The sequence below is a fragment of the Centroberyx affinis genome, unplaced genomic scaffold, assembly GCF_046629955.1.
Source record: "Centroberyx affinis isolate AG114_WGS23_722 - 3 ecotype Tasmania unplaced genomic scaffold, CSIRO-AGI_Caff_v1 ptg000371l_1, whole genome shotgun sequence".
NCBI lineage: Eukaryota > Metazoa > Chordata > Actinopteri > Beryciformes > Berycidae > Centroberyx > Centroberyx affinis.
The window spans coordinates 79053-100108 of record NW_027279041.1 but is presented as its reverse complement, the minus strand read 5'-3'; the positions used below and the strand labels follow the sequence as shown (position 1 = coordinate 100108).

Genomic DNA, 21056 nt, shown 5'->3' with positions numbered 1-21056 from the left:
GATTCAGCCTCTTTTGTATTATCTCGTTTTACACCTATGTAGAGAGCCATTGTTTTGTGTTGATGGACTACAGAGGATCCAGGACCTCTATATATACTGTGTCAAACAATATGAATGCTGATAGTTATATTATCTGATTTGTGTTCCAAGTTATTACGCTCTTCAAAGCCTTATACATACAAGTCTACTGTATCGAACAAGGCCAGTGTGGGAAGAGAGAGCTGCGACTGCATTCAGCATGCCAACATTTATCTTAACACGCCATCTAGTGCTGTACAAATGTATTACAAATAAATATACTACATCACTGAAATGTTTAGCATGTTTTGGCATCATTTATCCTAGATAGCAATTCAGGTCTAAATCATTAAAATAAAATGAAAACTGGGGCGCCCCGGTGGCTCGCCGAGTGGAGCGCGCACAGTGGGGGTCGGTCCTTCCCACGGTGACCCGGGTCATTTGCTGCGTGTCCTCCCCTCTCTCTTTCTCATGCCTTCCTGTCTCTCTCTCTCACACTGTCGCTATCAATGAAGCATAAAATGCCTAAAATAAATCTTTAAAAAAATTAAATAAAATGAAAACTGAATCAAATATTAGTTTTTCAGATTGAAAATAAAACATAAACATGATCGACTGGAGAATGTTGATCAAATTCTTCAACATGCCAGCTGAACTGCACTCAGATTTACAAAGTTTCATTTATTTACAAAAATAGATATATAAATACAATCTCAGAGTGTAAACAGAATGTGTTGTCTGTACAAATAATCAGTGTACTGCACTTTCAAAAAAAAGAGGGCAGATCACGAGTCGAGGTAACAGAAAAGTTTGACTGTCTGGGGCTTCACCAGCCATCCAGTTGCAAGAGATACAACAAAGTGGCTCTTTAACTTTTTCACCCCAGGACCCAAAATGAGTAAATTTAGTCTCATCCTGAGTCCAGGCCTTGTCGTACTCCTACCATGCATGTATTTTGGGTCCCAACCCACAGTTTGGGAAGATACAACGTCTGTCCATTAATCAGAGTACTGAGCGGTATTTACAGGCGAACATGAGCCAGACTGCACACGCATTCTCCGGATAGGCAAACACCCGAACACGGACCGCCAGCCTCACATGGTCACCACGACAACACACTATCTCCTCACAGAATGGAGACCTGCACAAAAACCAACAACAACAAATACAGAGCATATAATACCAAGTGATGTAAACATATTACAGCAACATAAAATTATATACAAAAGGAAGACATTTAAGTACGCCAGTTACAGACCAAACAGATCTAGATAGTTTTCTTTTCACCTAAAAGCAATATATCAACATTTTAAACCTCAGTCTCAGTGATGTGTACTGACATGACAATGGTAAACTGAAACAGCCAATATTGGTGGCTTTCCGTTCATGAACACTCATAGGGATATGCATGAACTAGAAATGTAAAACCAAAGACAAATTTCACTTAAATTTTTGGTGATTATTTTATGGTTTTTGTGTTGTATAGACAATGGGGAGTGATAGCCCAGATGGGAGAGAGAGGGTGCGACATATTCATGAGACAGGTTTGAACCTGTGATGTATCCTACAGTAATGTGACACTTTATTAGGTTCTTGGGACGGAGCTGGGCTCTCTGTGTGTTGGTCAGTGCTGGTGGAGAATGTGGGGGCATCTTCACACAGGATTTGCCTCAATGAAACACTAGACGGTGTTGAGACTGGACGTGCGAGCATGTATTTACTATTTACTATTCTCATTCCTCTTGTCCCCTCCACAGTGAGGTCAGAGGTCAGGCTCAGCTACAGACCAGCAGCCCTAGTGTCTTGCTCAAGAACACTTGAGTCTCTCTGACCACTAAGCCACCCTGCTGGTGCCTGCTGAAATATTCCTTTCAGAGACCATGTTCATTCTGCTCCCTCCCCTTACCTGAGACAGGTGGCGAAGGCTCTGCGAGCATTGCGGTGCAGGAAGTGGATGGGGAAGCCTTTGAAGGTGTGTCCGTCCGGCACCGCCCTCCTCACCGCGTCCTGGAACTCCTCGTTGCCGCAGGAGACGCCGGTGCAGCGCTCCAGCTCGTAGGCTGCCAGGGCCGAGGACAGCAGGTAGGACAGGTGGTCGTCCCATACTGTCGCCAGCTCCAGATCCTGGAGGAGGAAACCACAGAGCCCATGCTGTAGATCAGTGTTTCTTAAATTACACATTGGGACATAACACCAGGCTATGTTCTGATGGGCCACCATATGACAAGCGTTTAAATATGTAGTCAAGAACCAGGGTCCAGAGATTAAATTTCTCATTCAGGTTCTCAATCAGCCTCTCCTCTACAGATCTCCTAGGTTCCAAAGTTAGGAACACCCATTCAGAGGGTATGGTTTGACTTTACTAGCCCAATTAACCAAACTGTACGTTCAAATTATCAATGGTTACATTTGTAAAAATAGTCAACTTCTCAAATTCATTTTAGAATATTGTGTTAGATTCAGTTAAAATATGAACTGCTTACTCAAGTACCTTTTAACTTCTTATGTAGTTTCAGAATAGGTTAGATCATGTTATGTAATTTAATCTAATTTAAAGGGAAAGTTTAGGATTTTGGGACCTATATATTATGTTTTAAACGCATTAGCATTGCTGTGCTAAAAGGGGATATTTGGCCCATAGGGGGCCTATTTGAACCATAGTTGTCATCTGTTGCAACATTCTCAGCAGCTTTCTCTCTCAGCACAGTCGGTAGGTGAGTGAAACATAATGTAAAAACGGTGTCTATACACAGCTCTGTGTTTTACCTTCCTGTGCTCTGACACCAGGTAGCGCATCTCCAGCTCCAGCTGGTTGCTGGCAGCGGCAGGCTCCAGAGAGGGAGCACAGAGAGGAGGCAGAGGGGGCAGAGAGGTGGTGGAGCCTAGGGCACAGACGGACTTCAGAGCCTCCTCGCTCATCGCCTTCCACCGAGACTGGTTCTGAAGGAAAGACCAAGAGATTGTTTAAAATATAAACATTTAGCTGACACTATTACTTAGAGTGAATTTAAAAAAATCTTTATCCAGGATAAGTTGACTGAGCGCGCTTGCGTACATCCACACCTGGCAGCTGCCCTGCACAAGCTGCCCAGTCTGACTTACAGTCATCACTATCAGGTTGATTACACCTTTATCTCTACCAAGCTGATACACAGTGTAAATGAAAATGCTCACCTGCACCAAAACAAATTCCACCTGCCTGACAGTTAACATAATTAACTTAATGCCTGGAAATTAAATGAATGTGAACAGTGCGTGAGTTACATCTGTGTTGGTTACATTATCTATTTATGTTATTTTATAACAACAGAATAACATTTCTGTAGGACTTTTTCAAAACACACAAATTGCTTTAACAATCAAATAAAAGCAAACATTATGCTCATAAAATGAGGAAAAACAATTAGGAACCATAAGATATAAAGATGAGAATAGTGAAATAATAAAAATAATAGGATAGAAGATGACATAAATAAAAAATAAAAAATAAAAAATAAAAAATAAAAAATAAAAAATAAAAAAATTACTTCTTCCTCACTGAAACAAATACAAATTAAATTCACTTAGGCAGGATTGTAGCTCCCACCCCGCCTTCTCAGTTTTAGGGGGAAACAGTGAGGTATACCGCGCTCCTACCTGGAAGTCAAAGACACAGAGCTCCACAGCGTCGGAGGGCTGGCAGTTGGCCAGGAAGGTCTGGTGGTTGAAGACGCAGCCCACGGTGCGGTAGGGGGAGGAGGGTTTGGGCTGGGGCGCTAGGGGCGGGGCTTCAGGGTCTATGGCCTGGTGGAGGTACCTGACCATACAGACGGAAAACAAGCCCACTCAAATCAAATCAATTGTTGCTTGGCCCAAGGCCTATCTGCCCACCAAATTTCACAGAAATCTGTTTATAAGTTTTTGAGATATCCTGCTGACAGACAGACAAACTAACTAACAAGGGCAAAAACATAATGGCCTTGGCTGAGGTAAAGAATTACTGAGATTTTATCACAATAAAGTTAGCTTTTTCCATGAATTTCTTTTGTTGGTTGTAACAATTACAGAAAAACTCAAAATGCTAAATTTTGGAGGGCCTGCCTAAAGCAGATGTACACTCACACCCGTCTTTGAAGTAGGCCTCTTCTCATTCTTCTTCAATGTTGAAAGCATCCATTACATACAATGTCAATGATGTATTGCATTTACTAATACACCGAATCCAATGTGACTATCCCTTGTGCTATTTGGGAGAGCACCTTTGTAGAAACCTAGTTTGGGTGTCAGAGTTTAGAAGGGGGTGGTGAGAGTGGTCATTAGAGTTATCAGGTGGCCACCTCCCATCGCAGAGTGTCTGTATAACGACACGATACTGCGGTAAAGAAAAACAAATCTGACCTGTGTGCGGTCAGGCTCTCCCAGAAGGTGATGGTCCCGTCGGTGCCGCGGGTCATGACCCAGGTGTGTGGCCCTACCTTGGCCTTGGTGCCCACACACACATAGGCATCCAGGCCGAAGCCCAGCAGGAGGCTGCACAGCAAGGCGGCGTGGTCCTCACAGTCGCCCTGTAGGCAAAACACAGGGCAAACATAACTCTTTGACGGCTTCGCCTTCAGTGGGGAAATGTGGAAACTGTCATCCACATCATGCTAGTTTACTGTCTATAATGCATGCAATTCTCTTAACCCTGATGAAGGCTCTTACAGTCATAACACATTTGTTTTAAACATTAAAGCTTTGTGAATTGTTCTCCAAGAGTTGCTGAATTATTAAACTTTCTTCAGTTCACCATGAGTCATGAACCTTTGTGGAGCTGTGAGGTTGCGACAGGTTCTTTTTCCACACTCTATAAACTATAAGACTCTTTGTTTGTCCACATTTACTGTCACTCTCCATTGGATTCTCTGGAATGCTGTAAAGATTTGGGGTCAAACCAGGTCAAACCTTGCCTTACTTCATAGACTCTTACTTAGTCTCTCTTATCTTTTCTGCACATTTTTAAACAGATTTAAAAAATTTAAGGATTAATGTAAGGATATCCTGCCAAGATTATTTTGCTGCCTTTTTCACACCATCTCCATTAGTCCCCGAGCCAAGAAATTTGCTTGTCTACATTCATCATGTCACTACACAGGTCTGTTTAACCAGAAATACAATGTCCTGTTCTCACAGCAACCAAAAAGTGTTGAACACACACAAGAAAAGTCTGCTGGAAAGGAAACGGTCTCTGTTGTTGTCAAATTGTCCATGACAGTAAGCAACTCTTATTTCAGTAGTACAACTTTTCCAGTAAAGAGGCCTGGGTTGAGCTGGGGACTTGTGCTGCTGCTGTGTTGCTGGCTTGGGCTATGGGGAAGTCAGAATGATAGATGTTCCCCAGAAGTGCTAATATGGACGGCAGCGTCGGAACAGGCTGGGGACTGACGAGGCTAAATTAATTTTCCCTGGAATGAAACTCATAAATCACAGCTGACAAGGGCCACTTTGTGAGAGTTGTGTTGTGTCTGTCTGCCAGCCGCGCACAGAGGAGGGGAGGAGAGGCAGGGAACATTTATCCTGTGGTGGTCTGGGAAATTCCCCAGTATCTAGTCTACAGATGAAAATGCATCAGTCAGTCAACTCTGCACAAATCCCTCTTTCTTAGAAACGATACAATCAGCTGTACTCAGAAATGCAGTGGAGAGTAAAGCCAGCTAAACTCGCCTGCGTATTTGCGCAATAGAGTTTACCCAGCTTCTTAGGCTGACATAAATCTTTGTGACATTAATTCATAGTATACTTCATGGTAAGTAGTGCCAAGCTGATATAAGTTATATGAGGATAAGGCCTTTTAAGGGGGGGCAAAGCACAATGATTTTCTGAAAAGAAATTTTTTTTTTTTTTTTATATTGTTTCTTTTATTATATTTTTGTTATATTGATTTTTTATTTATATTACCTTATGATCATCAGTGACTGGAGGTCATAGTGTACCCACCTTTTTAAATTCAAAACTACATCAACTACATTGTACTAAATAATAACAGTATTACTATTTATTATTGCTACTTTTTTAACTTAGTAGTAGTACCAGGTAGTAATAGTGCTAGTATTAATATATAAAGACAGACTATTATTATAATAATATATCGGCTCTGGAAATTTCTACTCATTAGATCCGTTAGATATATCCAAACTGTTTACACAATTTGACAGAGGAAAGGAGAATTATTAACAAAAACAATATTACTGTTCTCTTCAAGCTAGGCCAAATGGAGAGTTTGGATGCGTGCCTTTCACTTACTCTACAGCCTTCTGTGCCAAACATAATTTTAAAAAAGTAATATAGCTAAAACTTGCTGAAACTCCTCACTTCAGGATCTTGAATGAGATCTCTTGTCAGAGGAGATGTCATACAAAAGAGAATTTATCTCTATACATTTTTAGTTTAATTTCATTTAAAAACACATTTTTTAATTTCCATTCCACTAAAGAGAAAACGATCCTCCACACACTTACATCCATGCAATTTAGATTTATTATATAAATAAAATAAATGTAAAGTGTATGGATCTGTGTGTGTGTGGAAGATCTTTTTCACTGTGGATTCGACTGGTAACTCCAGCACTTCAGCAGAGACTCAGCTGGGCGAGCGGGAGACACTCTACAAACTTTTCACTGATTCCCCTAGAGAGCAAAGACCGGACTATGTACCACTTCAACCACAGCTACTTTACCAGGGAAGGATGGAAAGTTTAGTTTTATCCTCAGGCCTTACGTCTGTCTTTGGGGATGAGGATTAAGCAGTCAAGCAAGGACATTGACGTCTGAAAAATGTGAGTCCTTCTATGTTGTGTTCCTTAGCTGGGAGATTCTCCTTACCTTGCCTCTACACAGGAAAGCCATTAGCGTGCACCACTGCTCCTGCTTGCCTCCTCCTCCTCCAACCACGGGAGCCTTTTCGTGGGCCAGCAGGCTGACGAAGCGGGCCGCCTGCCGGGGGCTCTCCAGGAGCCGGCCTGCCCGCAGGACACGCACATATGAACACACCGGCCTGTTGACGCCATTCTCATCCTGCAGACCACACAGATGCACACCCAGAGGAAGCATGGAGCAAAATAGGAATCAAAGGGGGTCAAAGAGGAAGGTCACGGGTTTCATAATCCCTAAACTGGCTAGGAAAACAAGAAGCTCTCTTCCCAAACCATGAAAACAATAAACCACTACCTGCTTCAGAAGCCAAAAGCAAAAGAATGAGATTGTTCTGAGCAACTCCCAGGTGAGAGTGTGTGTACATGTGTAACACTCTGTCTCCCTGCTATTTGTTCCCCAGGTTTTGTTGTAAATAAGTGAAGAAAGTTCTTGTTGAAACTACCTGGTTAAATTTGGGTTATAAAAAAATAAGCAAAGTATGGGATATAATGGTTTCATTTTTCATGCAAAGCACTATAAATGAAAACTTGCGCCAACCTGTGCAAAGATCTTGACCATTTTGGATTGGTGTGATGGGCGAATCTCAAGGAACTCCCTCCACCACTGTTTGGCATAAACCAAGAACAGCCGCTCCTTCTCTGCAGTCTTCTGCCGTTCCAGTGATTGCTGGATGGGAAATGCATCATGACAATTACTAAACACAGTTTCTGATGTAGCTATCCCCAATGCTGTAATCTAGGATGGGTGCAAATGTAGACAGTAACTTGAATGTTAAAGATTGAATGCAGAAATGTGATTAAAGTGCACGTCCCGTCACAGATGTATCTACAGAGGCTTGAATCACAACAGTATTACTGAACGGATAAATTCAAGAGTAAATTAATTCTGAGAATTTTGCTAATTACTTCATTAATTCCCTCAAAAATGCATTAGTCCACAGTGAGTCAGTCCATCAATGAATAATTAAGGACGAATGAACAGACAGAAAGGTAGAGAGACTCCAGTATCCTGACCTGTGTAGTGATGATGTCAGCGCTCAGAGTCTCTGTCAGAGGAGGATAGAGCTCCAGACTGACATTCAAAACACCAGCTGGTACTTTACATTCACTTCCTGGTACACACACACACACACACACACACACACACACACACACACACACACACACACACACACACACACACACACACACACACACACACACACACACACACACACACACACACACACACACACAGAGCTGCTGTTACTGAAAGCTGTTGCCATGTCATTGAGAGCTGTGAACAGACTGGCAAACGGCAGAGGTTTTCCACATATCTTGTTTTTCCACCATTTACTTACTAATTAACTATGTTACACAAATTTAGCAGCTTAACAGGTTTATTTGCTGGCTATGAATTTGTGAAAAATATACTTCTGGTGGTTCATATTTCTACTTCAAATTCAGATGGTTCACACTGGTATAATTGGCAGCCAGTGGCTTTGTAGCTATTACAGTGATTTTATTAGATGCAACAGTTTTGATTTACATAATAACTACATTCAGTAATGTTAGCTCTAAGTTAAAAAAATGCTAAAAACGATACTTTAACTGAAACACAACCACTCTTCCATTCAGTTGCATTAGAATGATCCTTCCTCACCCACTCCCATCAGCTCCACAGCGATGCAGGTCCTCCCACTGAGCGAGCTGAGGACGGTCCTCCAGTCCAGGAAGTAGGAGGAGAGCAGCGTTGTCTCACTGGAGGTGTCCGTCTTGATCAGCACCAGGTGAACCGGGTCACAGATTGAAAGCATGGTGGTGGCATCCGCCATCTTACTGCCCTCTCCTGCAATATCATCATACAGAATGCATTAATCAACAGGTTTAAAGTAATAATCTGCTACTTTTCATACTTCTTATACATAATAATAATAATAATAATAATGATGTCTGTCACTTATATAACACAATAGTGATTCAACCTATAGCCAGTTCATGAAAGCTTTTACATTTGCTGTGTCTGGATTTTTCCCAACTGTTGGTCCTAATTGATGCCAAAATTGCTCATTTACATTGCCTCAACATATTGCCCTTGTATCCATCCTTTATACTAAGGAATAGTTTAATAGACAACATGTACCCATGCCATCTCTATGGATCTCTAAGAGGAAGCCCTCTTGCAGGTCAGGTTCACAGGCACACGGCACTGGCTTTGAGCGAAACCTCTGGTTGCGGAAGTGCAGGAAGAGTGTAAAGGTAGAGCACACCTGACCAGGTAAGGGCTCTGGCTCCTGGAGATGCTCCAGAAACGCCTTACCACCAAGCACTTGGAGATACAGGTACCGCCGGGCTGGGTCAATGTTGGCTGAGAGGAAGAGGAAAACGTCTTCACTATCATTTCAAACACAAACAAGGACACCTGACGTGAAGCCATGCCATTATCTGGGTTCATTTGAGCTTGTAAATTATTTTTCTTACTTTTCTTCAACTGAGTCAGGTCTTTGTCAATGAAGTGAGTAGCAGGCTTTGAAGGAGATCCTTTGTCAGCGTCTGTCGTCACTTCCTATCAAATCAAACCAACATGACAGAAGTACAGAGTGGTCAGCAGGTGATTTTAAAGGGTTTTAACACTCAATCAAGTTTCGCTATAGACATCCTTATAAAATGGAGAAGTAGTTATCTTGAACTGGGTTCAATTCAATCAATTCGGTGAGGACTATTTGTATTAAAATATTGAAAATATTGATAAGAGTTGCTATTTCCAAAAGTCAATTTAAATTCTGAATTGACTGAATTAAAGTAGTGCCAAAAAAATTGTGCCATTAAAATTGCCTGTCAAGGTGCACAACCTTGTGGGCACAACCTTGGCAAAGTGTAGGTCCTTCATCACATCATCTATGATGCCCCTGCGCTGCAGAGCGTGTAGGAAATCTGCCTCAGAGAGAGTTTGATGTCCTGGACTCTGATCCTCCCTCACAGTATCAGCCAGCACCTCTCGGATCTTCCCATGGATATCCATCTGACAACCAAAGAACAACACTTCAGTATCAATTGCATTGTATGTGCACTGTAAAACAGGGTTCCCAGGTCCGTCAGTTAAATAAAATTAAAACAAGTTCACGACTGTCATTTCACAGCTCACTCATTTGGGATTTTGTAGTCATCCCCTGCTGTAATGTTTATCTAATGTATCTAACTTAAGCTAGACTCTTTTCTATTTAATGTGGATTGAGTCTGTCTGGCTATCCGTCCCCACTCCATAGCAAAGGGTTGTAAATTAGCTAATGTTAAAAAAAATTGGTGAAATAGTGAACAAATTAGAATGAATCTATCTTCTAAATAGCTTATGCTTCTCTCAATTACAGGCCTTGGTCTATCCTTTGTCACATTTGTCACATATACACAAGCTGTACTATTATGGGCAAGGACAGAAGGATTTAAGTATTTGCTAGGTCATAAATTATATTACCTAGGAACACCAATGTTGACCATGTCTTTGTGTCAGAAGTAGCCACAACATCAGATGAGTCACAACTGTCTGTCTCTCTGTTGACTTATATCTTTGTTTTAGTGCTCAGTGTACAAACGCAGCATTGCTCATTCGTATCAGTCAAGAGGAGTAGCCTAGGAGTCCCCTATATCAGGGGTTCCCAAACTTTTTCCATACCAAGGAACCCCAAATAGATACGCATTAGACCACAGACTCCCATTTGATAAGAACACATAAATTAATGCTTTTATGAAATATAATTGATTTTTAGTTGTTTGCCTTATGATGATCAGTGACTTTAGGTCATAGTTTACTCACCTTTCATTTACACCACACTCATCAGCCTACTTCTAATAATTTGACCAAATATATCTTGCCAATCATTAGTAATGGCTCCACTTTGTCCCCATATATCATTTGATTTAAGCTCCTGATATTAGATGCAGGGACTTTGCTCTGCCGTTCTCTCTTCTATGCTGAGAACGTCACACCAGCCACACACATTTTTTGTGTCCTTGCATATAAGCAAAGGTACATACCTGGCAGAACCTGGCTTACATATGATCCACTAAGCAGCACCCAATTTCAATACATTTCAACTTAAAATTTCATCTTAAAATCGATTCACTGCTCGCTGCAGCCATGGTGTATATTGGTGGAAGAAGACTGTGGGAATAACAAGCGAACCAATTATATATGTTGACATTTTATAGATATTAAGTGTTGCTTGCTGGACTATCTACATGCCGAATTTGCCCCAACTATTCATAAAAGGTCTTACGTCATGATATATATCAAGTGTGTATGTTTGCCGATAAGCAGGGAAACACTAAACTGCCAGGTCTTTGAATTGAGTTTGGCGTTAAGAAAACTGCACGTACCAGGGCTGGGACTTTGCCATACTCAGAAAAGCATGAAGCTAACGTTACCTAGCTAATTCTGTGGCGTATAGCAGTGCAGTATTTAACAATGCAAGTATCTCTAGAGATGAAGGTGATGCAGTAGAAGTCTTGTTTGCTCACCTTAATCAGATGGTTGTGAATGATTTGCTTCAGCTCGGAGGCTTTCTCTGGAGGCAGAGACATGGCAGCAGCTGAGCCCCGGCAGGCTTCTGGGGCTAGCCAAGTTAGCAGTTGGGGTTACTAAGAGGAACGACGAATAACAATGTTTTGTTATTTGCTATATTTGTTACTAGTATGCATTTGACGTATAAAACACAACCCAACTTCCAGCGAAGTCCTGACAGAAACAACTGTCAGTTTAAACCAAACTGTGGCGGAAAAGCAAGCGGGAACACGTCTACTCCAGTGCCTGAAAACCTGCTCCGGTAAAAAACAAAATGTTAACAATTTAGGCCTGAAACAAAAATAATACGTGTCGAATATGATACCATTATTTTGACATTTTATTGCAAGGAATGTTTATTTCATCTTTATTTCTTTCAATTGATGTAACATTTGACATTTCATTCAGGAATTGTCCTGCAAGCAGTAATGTCGTCAGCGATCTGCGACAATCAGTAAAGGACCAGTTTGTAGTTCCGATTGTAGTTTTTACTCTCAAGTGACAGGTCTGTAAATTATAAGATCAGCTTTCCCACTGATATTATTTTGATGTGTAGCCTATATGAAATCAATCAATTTTTATATTATTTATAACAATATTTTGATTTATTTTTTGCTTACATCCTAGACTTCATAGACAACTAGATAATCAAAGAGAGAAAACATTTGTTTATCTCCCACCATGGAATCTACAAAATGTGTAATGTTCCTTCAGTGGTGAGTAATGGAACAAAAAGTCTTTCATCCTCCTTCACACACTCCAATCCAACCCTGGCCCATAGGCAAGAGAAAATGAAATTACTACAGCAGTCAATATGAGCAAGGCCTCTTCTTGAAATATTGAATCAGTTCCTGGAATCCATGGTGAGAGGCATCCAGTCTGGCTTGCATTGATTCAACTCATGGTCAAAATGAAATTATGACTATAACACTGCACAGCAGTGAGTGGATGGGGAGAGTGGATGGGGTGGACTGACTGTAGGCTTTTCTGAAGCAGCTATGAAAAAAAAACCCCAAAAAAACATACAATCAGACAAGCATGTTTTGTTATAAAAGAGGAATATTTTATTTAAGAAGTAGTTCATATTTTGTTTGCTTTTCAAAACACCATCTGTTATGTTGTCACTGCAGCTTAGCAGTGTACAAAACTCCCCTGAATCTTATGTGGAAACAAAAAATGAATGGAATGTCATGGTCAAAAAAAAAAAAAAAAAAAAAAAGTCTTTTCTGGGTTAAATAAGAATCGAATAAAAGCCACATCCAATAGGGGTAAATATCCAGTGTCTGAGAACAATCAATCATTTCATCTCAAGGAGTTAGTACATGCTAATGACACATTTGGTGTGCAATCAACTTTGATACAACTCTTAACTGTATCACAACTCCACTTGCTGCATATTATTCAATGCAGTGCAAACATGTTACTCTCTAGTCTGGGCAATGACAGCTCACGGTACTGTATGGAGTTGGTTTTGCTATATTGGTCATAGTAGGAAACCTTGCAGCGCTCATTTTCCTAAGGAACCATTTGACTCACTTCAAGGCACATTAAAAAGTATCCCAACCAGCAAACTAATAAATACAGACTCGTGTGTTTGCCATCTAATTTGCCGTTTCATAACTTAAAATTTAAATGCAAGGTGCTCTGCTCAAACCTGTAAATTGCACTATGATCATAGCTTTAGCTTTGTATTGGTCCCACAATCTAAAACCAATCTGGTGAAACTATGGGCACAATTTTCAAATGAAGAAGTCACACAACAAAAATGTATTCAATGCTGCAATGCTGAGAGACCAACGCAAAACTACTGCGACTAGTATCACTTTGTAATGCGGGTGTCAGTTGTGTCAAAAACCCAATAGAAAATACATTCCGAATGATGGGAGTACAACCAAGGGATTCCTCAACAAACAGCTCGCCACACTGAATCCCTTACCGAAACGGACAGCTTTGCTTTGTTTTCCCCAAACGACAACAGTGGGATAACCTGAAAATACACACATGAACCCAACCAGTGGGTAAATACACGCACTAGGCAGCGAGGGACCCCACAACTCGTTTGATCCACGTGAGAACTAAAACCTATGAAAATGTGTTCGTATAATAGAAAATAAAAAAAGGAATAACATTCTAGCAGAGTTTGAAACATCAGCAAGGCAACTGACCAGAAGTGACCGTCCGGTCACACAAAAATATATCTGGCCATATTGGCGTGCCCTGCTGACGCGAATGGAAGAACAAGAGGTGCTCTGGAAAACTTCTAAATGCATGCATGAAACACAGAACAAATTCCATTCTAGAAAAAAAAAAACTCTATTGTAGCTGACCTGTCGGCTCTGGAGTCTCAACTTCCTACGCATCTGTGGTAGGATGGAAAGTCAGCGCACACCGTTTGAAATGCAAGATGTAAAACATGTCCACAGATGATCAATAAACATCTGACCTTTACAAATAAAGAATGCAAAAATAAAATTGTCAGATTATTCTTTTTCTTTGTACTGCACCTTTAGTAAGTTTTTTCCAAAGCGTTTTTGTTATGATACAGTACATTCATCAATAGTGACCAAAAGAAAAAAAAAAATTAAATCATCGTGCTGGCACCAAGATCCTGAGATGTTACTATTTTTGTTAAGATCTTACATGAAAAATATACACACACTCATTTGATCTAGCGCTCCGGCATTTTGACCTTAAGAAATAAATACCCCCAGTTATGCACAAATTACCATCTAAATCTACTTAAAGAGAAAGTACCTAATCCCAGGTACTGGTGCAAAATAAGAGTCAGTTTTAAGTGACAGAGAGAGTTTTTCACTGGGAGTAGATCCAGCACACCAGCAGGCCGACGGCCAAGGCTGCCCCGGCGCCTACGTTGAGTAGAATCGGCCTCCAGTACAGCCACTTTTCTCTTTTCCTCTCCGAGTCGGTCAGTCTCTGTTTCATCTGCTGGACCTTCTGTGTGGTGCTGGCGATCCTCTCCTCGCGGTGCCGCTTTCGCAGGCTGAAAGGATGACAAGGATAAGCAGTCAGCGCGCAATATTGTGAGGAGCCGATCAATCACATGCACTGCGTATGAAAGTTTTATTACATAAAAATGTCATACTACAGGTTCAGGGTTCAGTTTCTCTGAGTGTAAACAGTAATCTTAAACCAAAATGAAGCCGAACTGACTGGAAACACAGTCGAACATGGCACTGCATACAAATTTGTGTATACATGTTGCAGCTTTTCTTTTCTATTTTTCATTTATTTACACTCCATGTGAGTGGGGGTGCATGAAGATTAAAGAGGCAAATGTAACCTTGGGAAACCAGAAATAGTGGTGACATAAATTCAGAACTATAGCTGCAGTGAAAGAGTGACAAAGGCAGCTGAAGGAATATGAGGATTTAGAAGCCGTGATCGGCCATGAAGGAGCAGATATCCTCCAAATGATTCCTTTAGAAAGAGTTGACCACCAGATGTTAGCACAGAGATGGAAACAAAGGCATTGAAATGGAGATGCTTTTCCACAAGGCAACACAACCAATCATGTGATATTTTAGACCAATTGCAGACGGTCACACTGCGAAGGATTTGACGAGTTCGGCCAGCAAGCCTGTGCACACTGCAGAGTCCAAAGTCAGTGCAGCTCTTCGTTTTTCCCGCAAACATGTCCTTTTGTGTGTATGAACCTGCTGAAATTAATTTCTGCAGCATGTCGTGACTTTAACTAGTTTCATCTACCCACGCCTAGAGAAGTGGTGAGCTGTGCTACTTACGGCCCAGAGCCCTCTGCCAGGCCGTGGTCTGGCCCGAGTGTGTCGGCCGGTTCGACTGTTGGCCGGTCTTCTCCTGAGGCGGCCTCCGGCTCCAGGCAGGGTCCCGGCTGGCCGTTGGGCCTGTTGTCGTTGAGGTGAGGTCTGGGCGGTGGCGGGGGAGGGGGCAGATCTGGCTCCAAGTCATCTCTGAACACCACTCTCCGCTTGTTCTGCTGCAGGGGACACAGAGACACAAAGGCACGACACATAAGGATAAGCATGTTCTCACAATGCATGACAGAGAGAGAGAAAGAGCATCTCAGAGGAGCGCTGAACAAAGACAATCTGTTGTCAAAAGAAAGAAAACACTACTGCTTAGTGGGACATTACAGCTGTCAGCCACTGAAATATTTCTGACCACTCAAGATTGTCAAAGCCACCTCTGCTTTAATACGGTTTTAGTTTGTACACTTTAGCAAGAATATATAGCTCAGACATTTTCAAAGGTGGCAGTACATTGGGAGTAGCTGAGAGTGCAGATTATAAAATAGCTACATATAAAATAGATTACATTACATTTAAAGTTTAGGCAGTAGATGACACCCTTATCCAAAGCCACTTAAAATGACTTGAGCAGGAAGGGGGTAAGTGTCCTGCTCAAGGGCACTTCAGCAGGACACATGGCTGTTGGTGGACATTAGCTGTTGTGGGATTGAACCCATGACCTTTTGAGTATGGGACAATTTCTCTAGGTCATACTGCCCCTCATATAATAAAAGATACAATCGTGATCCCCGTTCCTGTGATTGAGCTACCTGTGTCGAGCTGTCCTTCAGGATGAGCCTGGCTCCCTCGATGACAGCCATGTAGGAGAAGCGCAGCTGGTCGGGGGTCTGGATCAGACCCATGCGGTACTCCCTCATGTCCAGCAGGACCTTTTGGATGTCCACTGATGACGGGTCCTTCCTCCTGTCCATCTGCACAACAGATTAACATGTTTAGAATACAGCTGAAAAGAATGTGTAGCTAAGCTTGTGTTTGGACAAAATACTGGTCAACTTTGGCCTACTCAACTGAGGCCCATACCATCTACCTATTCAGGTATGTGACTGAGAGGTTCAAGGTTCCTGCACAGTTTCAGTTTCAAAATTCCTGAATACCTTAATTTCTTGATTTGAAGATTTTGATTGACGTTTAGGGACAGCACAACAACATTTTTCCATTCTTTTCCAAACTTTTTCATTACATTTCAAAACTTATCAAGACCTGGAAATTGCCAAATTCATTTTACATATATTTCCAGTCTTTCCACACCTTGAAGTTAGAATTTTTCTGTAGAAAAGGAAAATTCAAAACATGGATGGCAAAAAGAGACATTACCTAAACACTAAGAGACATTTTCCCTTTCTGCTTCAATGTAAAAATTCAATGACATTTCAAATGTACCGTCTAAGTAAAAATGGTAAGTGAGCACAGTTCCCCCCTCTTTTATTATTATTTTTTTTTTTATTATTACTACAATACCTGCATGCCACAGCTGGTCCTTATGCAGCTGACAGATCAAAAGGTTGTAAAGCCAACATCAGCATCCCACCTGACCCTCTTGCCAAAGCTTAAATCTCTTGGGTAGTGTTTTCCCTCTTTGCTCTCAATCTCAAAATCAAACAATATTTCCCTTTCAGGTTCGCTGCCTGCGGTGACATTTCCCCTCCCCGTTCTCACCAGGACCAGGCAGGTGTCCACCAAGGAGAAGGTCCCCGAGCGTCCTATCCCAGCGCTGCAGTGCACCACCGAGGGCCCGTGCTCCGGACCCAATGAGCCCGACTCCCGAACCTTGAAGAGGAAGTTGAGGAAGGAGGCGGGAGATTCTGGGACGCCGAAGTCAGGCCACGTGGTGTAGTGAAAGTGGTAGATCTCCCTCGACTCCCCTGTCTGGACCAGGGAACAAGTGATGTTGGTCAGACCCCGAATATCTTTATTTGTTAAGTGAATTCCATGACTGAAGAATTTGCCTTGGTGTGGTTTAATTACAGAACTGAAAATTCAGCAGGGGAAAAATAACAGGACTTAGGTAGTCAATTTCACCAAGATAAATTTGACATCTCTGAGAACTGTCACCCTATCACAGTACATTCATCTGATAGTTTCCCTCACATGCTCACCTTTGTGTTCTGCAGTTCCAGCACTCGGATTGTATAATAGGACTGGTCCTCCTCTGAAACTAGCCTCACAACAAACCCTGTGTCTGTGAAAGACATCTGTTGCTCTTCTGTGGTGGGCCAGTACTGAGCGCACTTTTCCTGTTGAGGAGAGAATAAATGAGTTTAGTCTGGGACAGGAGGCCACATGCTTAGTGTCTTCTGAAGGATGGGTTTACTTTGGAGTGATGTTTTGAACTGAATTCATTCATCTTCACCCAAAAATCTCCCCTATCAATGTAAAATGCTACCAACAAAAAAACACATTTCATCATGTCTTTAGCCCGTTATATAGTCTACACAAGCAACCTAGGCAACAATGGAAAGAGCTATGCAAGGGGCGTGTCTCATGTTCTTGCATAGTAAAATGTGTAATCCAAATTTTGTAACGCAACGATAACGTATACTGCCTTTCCGCTAGAGGCACTACACGCAAATACTGTCAGTAGTATTTTCAGTGTAAACAGAAAACAGGAGAATAATTTTTCCCATTTTGCATTCTCGGCCTGTTTAAAAGCCGTATGTACCATCTTCTTTTCAACTCTTTCTTTTGACTGCGATGGAGAACGTATACAAGTACATATTCCTCTACAATATCCATTACTGTAACTCCCTGCTCATATGCCAATGCTCTAGACTAGTGGCTTTGCTCCCCCTTGTGGATAAATGGGGTATTACCTCGAAGAGCTCTAGGAAGCTGCTGGATGTGTATGTACTATGTAAGCAGACTTACGCATGTCGAGAACTTGCGTTAGCATATGCTTTCCTGGCGTTTACTATGTAACAGGCCTAACCCTAAAGGTGGTTATACTGAACAGTAGTTATAACCCTGACTATATAAAACAAGGACTTTTAGGCAACGTTAATCATTTTATGCTTAAAATAATTGTTCAACACAGATATTGAGGACCGCCATTATTAAGATTATTTTTCAGAAACATGGTGAAGGGAAATTTCTTGTCAATGCAGATAAAGCAGGGAAGGGTTAGGCGAAGGGTTAGGTTGTTTCGCCTGGGTTAGGCGAAACAAGGTAAACCCGACATTCAAGGATATAAAGACAGCACTGAACAAAGCAGTTACGTTAGAAATGCAAATTGTTGGCATTTCTTTTGAAGTTATGTTCTTGAATGCACCTATTTGATTTAAATTAGCCGATCCCTAAACACTTAAGTCCACAGTGGCTCATATTTTTCCAGCCTTTCACTGTTAGTGTCAATCTAAGATCCCTGATCAGGTCCAATGGGATAGGATACAATTTGACTTCATCGAATTTAACCTGAAGGTGAAAAATATGAGGAGTACGTTCTGTGAAAGGCATTTCCCCATATGAGAGTTGAGATAGCCACAAAAATGTAACACTTTCTCCAATCCTGCTGCATTACACTTACTGAAACCATTACATATTGCAGAGAAGAAACTCAGACTTAAGAAGAAAAACACTTTGACATGGGTCAACATCAAGAGTGGATCATGTCTCCCATAACTTTGAACAAATGGAGACGAAGAGAGAAAGATGTAAGAATCGATGATCAGCGGGACTCTGCTTGTCCATTTAAGGCAGATGATGAAGTGTACTCACAGATCCCTTTTCAATCACTCTGTTGAGCATTATAACAGCTTTGGAACACTGCTCCCAGATCATCAGCCAGAAATGGCCACAGGTATTCCTCAACGGCCCCTGGGGAAGCAGAGGTAGAAATAATCATTCAAAAAAAAAAAAGTTCCACTCATCATTAAAAGCCCAGGTAACATGCTCAAAACTTCTTACGCAAGTAGCCTACAGGACTATTCAGCATACACTTGTGGCAAAAGTCTACACTATGCCTGTTAAAATGATTGATTTACAACGTTTGACCTCACCTGAGATAGAATGTAAGCTCTTTGCGCTTCCTCCACCATGACTAAACTTGCATTGATGTAGTCATTTTCAGAGTTTTCAAGTTTTACCCGACTGTGATCATCTAAAACCAGAGGAGCAACAAAAGATTGATCATAAAAAAAAAAAAACACCCCACACATTCGAAATAATACAGATTTACAATAAAAAGCTTTACGCATATTACGCACATGGGCTGACATCTCTGTATCGGTTCAAATTCCGATTCACTGGAAGTTTTGCCACTTTGTAGGGATATTCACTGGCTTGGTTACGGATTTCCTGTTGGGGGGAAAAAAAGATTAACTTTAAGTTACTGGCATCACAAGATGTTGATGAACAACAGCGATGATAGACACAGATGCAAAGATATATGTATGTCTTCGACAGATGACAAAAAACAGTAATTTTGCACATTCAAGCATTTTTACTGATGAAAATTTTAACATGCTGCACTTTTACATTGAATAATACGAACTAAATGACAATAACCTAAACATAAGGAAAATATTTACAGTCCTCATGCACATGGCAATCTGAATAGATGAAGCAGAGCTCGTGTAGTTCTCAGTAATGCATGTTCTGTTCATACTCAGTAATATACACATTATGGCTACCCTTCTCTAAGAAATTATATCTTAAATTGCATTATTTGTCTTTACCGCATACAAGATATATCTACCCTAATGAGCCACTAGCAGAGAGGAGAATGTGTCTGGCTGCTCTGACAGGATTTGTAATCGCTCCAAATCCATAAACTGATTGTGTAATAAGAGAAACATAGACAAGTCAAGTTAGGCTGAGTGTAATCGAGTTCGTAAATGCTAAGACTCACGAGATAAATGTTATTCACTAGTTAGTGTATACGGCTGGATCATTCTAAAGTTAAACCAGAACAGAAATGTAATAAACTAAAAAGTTGGGTTCAAAGCAGCGCCTCTGACCTGACTCCAGAGAGTCAGACAGCTGGTGGTAAAGCATGCGCTTTTCTCTGGAAGTCCTGATGAGTTCTCAGAAACTGCAATTGACGTTTGCTAGCGTCAGCCAGCATCATGCTAACCTGACTGTGGTGCTGCACGTTTTAGCTTACTAGCTACGGAAGTCAGCGATAGCTAACGCGGTTTACTGGCTTCCCAGTCTTCTTCAGTCTGACCAAACGTTATTTGACACCATGCATGTAACTATCACCGGTACACAATGTGTTGAAGTCTATCACCCAATTAAATTAGTTCTCTAAAGGGACAGAATAACCCACCGTTGGCAAAGCTAGTTAGCTTTCCAACGTTAGCTATCAAATTAGCTAGCTAGTTAGCAACCGATCGTCATAGAAACGCATGAGAGGCCCTGTGTCGCGACTTACATTGTAGAGGTTTTGCCATCGCCCGGACGAATCTATGTCTTCAAATTCTTGCTCCATTTTCTTGTATTAGTGCCCCGACACACTTGCTAGATGATCATAGAGTGTTTGCAACGCCGTTCGCCAAGTTACTCCTTTCTGACAGCCATCTAGACAGTAGTCTGTCTAACCCTGGGTATCCCTGCGGGGAGTCTGGTCAAGCAGAAAACTGCACACTGCGATTATTTGGGTTGCCAGGTATGTACATCCTCAAATAAGTCACTTGAGACCGCAAACCGCTTCAGTACCTACTTTTCTGGAGACATTCAGATCTAAAAAATAACTGATATTTAACAATATAACAACCTCAATTTACCATCTTAATTGTAATAGTTTCAAAACATTTTTGGAGTTTTTACGAAACCTGGCAACCCCAGTGATTGAGGGAGAACGCTTTTACAG

General features: G+C 41.4%; 2 protein-coding genes across 5 annotated transcripts; both read right to left on the bottom strand.

Annotated features, from left to right (window-relative positions):
• Positions 1-740: 740 nt before the first annotated feature.
• On the bottom strand, positions 741-11563 carry cep76 (centrosomal protein 76). Of its 2 annotated transcripts, none has more exons than XM_071515857.1 (13): positions 11402-11563; positions 9750-9908; positions 9368-9452; positions 9030-9254; positions 8550-8735; positions 7922-8019; positions 7446-7574; positions 6858-7049; positions 4396-4562; positions 3655-3814; positions 2785-2958; positions 1925-2142; positions 741-1159 (listed from the first exon to the last, which is right to left on the bottom strand). In XM_071515857.1, the coding sequence occupies exons 1-13, from the start codon at positions 11462-11464 to the stop codon at positions 1021-1023; spliced, it is 1995 nt and encodes a 664-aa protein (XP_071371958.1). In that variant the 5' UTR covers positions 11465-11563; the 3' UTR covers positions 741-1020. The 2 variants fall into 2 exon arrangements, with proteins under 2 accessions (XP_071371958.1, XP_071371957.1); XM_071515856.1 differs by having other exon boundaries at positions 9753-9908.
• A 928-nt stretch (positions 11564-12491) lies between these two features.
• On the bottom strand, positions 12492-20793 carry ptpn2a (protein tyrosine phosphatase non-receptor type 2a). Of its 3 annotated transcripts, none has more exons than XM_071515853.1 (9): positions 20619-20793; positions 19450-19540; positions 19243-19343; positions 18962-19060; positions 17347-17484; positions 16907-17116; positions 15997-16161; positions 15206-15417; positions 12492-14445 (listed from the first exon to the last, which is right to left on the bottom strand). In XM_071515853.1, exons 1-9 carry the CDS (start codon positions 20673-20675, stop codon positions 14256-14258), a joined length of 1263 nt encoding a protein of 420 aa, XP_071371954.1. In that variant the 5' UTR covers positions 20676-20793; the 3' UTR covers positions 12492-14255. The 3 variants fall into 3 exon arrangements, with proteins under 3 accessions (XP_071371954.1, XP_071371953.1, XP_071371955.1); XM_071515852.1 differs by having other exon boundaries at positions 16000-16161; XM_071515854.1 differs by having other exon boundaries at positions 15206-15414; positions 16000-16161.
• Between the last annotated feature and the right edge of the window lie 263 nt (positions 20794-21056).

What these genes read in the sequence shown, in the direction of transcription:
- cep76 (XM_071515857.1), bottom strand. Translation starts at nt 11,464, where the DNA reads ATGTCTCTGCCTCCAGAGAAAGCCTCCGAGCTGAAGCAAATCATTCAC. An exon ending in ACCTACACTTTGCCAAGGTT is followed by an intron (nt 9,453 to 9,749) that starts GTGCCCACAAGG and finishes TTGATTTGATAG; the next exon opens with GAAGTGACGACAGACGCTGA. An exon ending in TCTGTGTCTTTGACTTCCAG is followed by an intron (nt 2,959 to 3,654) that starts GTAGGAGCGCGG and finishes TCTTTCCTTCAG; the next exon opens with AACCAGTCTCGGTGGAAGGC.
- ptpn2a (XM_071515853.1), bottom strand. Translation starts at nt 20,675, where the DNA reads ATGGAGCAAGAATTTGAAGACATAGATTCGTCCGGGCGATGGCAAAAC. An exon ending in ATACAGAGATGTCAGCCCAT is followed by an intron (nt 19,344 to 19,449) that starts GTGCGTAATATG and finishes CTCTGGTTTTAG; the next exon opens with ATGATCACAGTCGGGTAAAA. An exon ending in GAGTGATTGAAAAGGGATCT is followed by an intron (nt 17,485 to 18,961) that starts GTGAGTACACTT and finishes TCTCCTCAACAG; the next exon opens with GAAAAGTGCGCTCAGTACTG.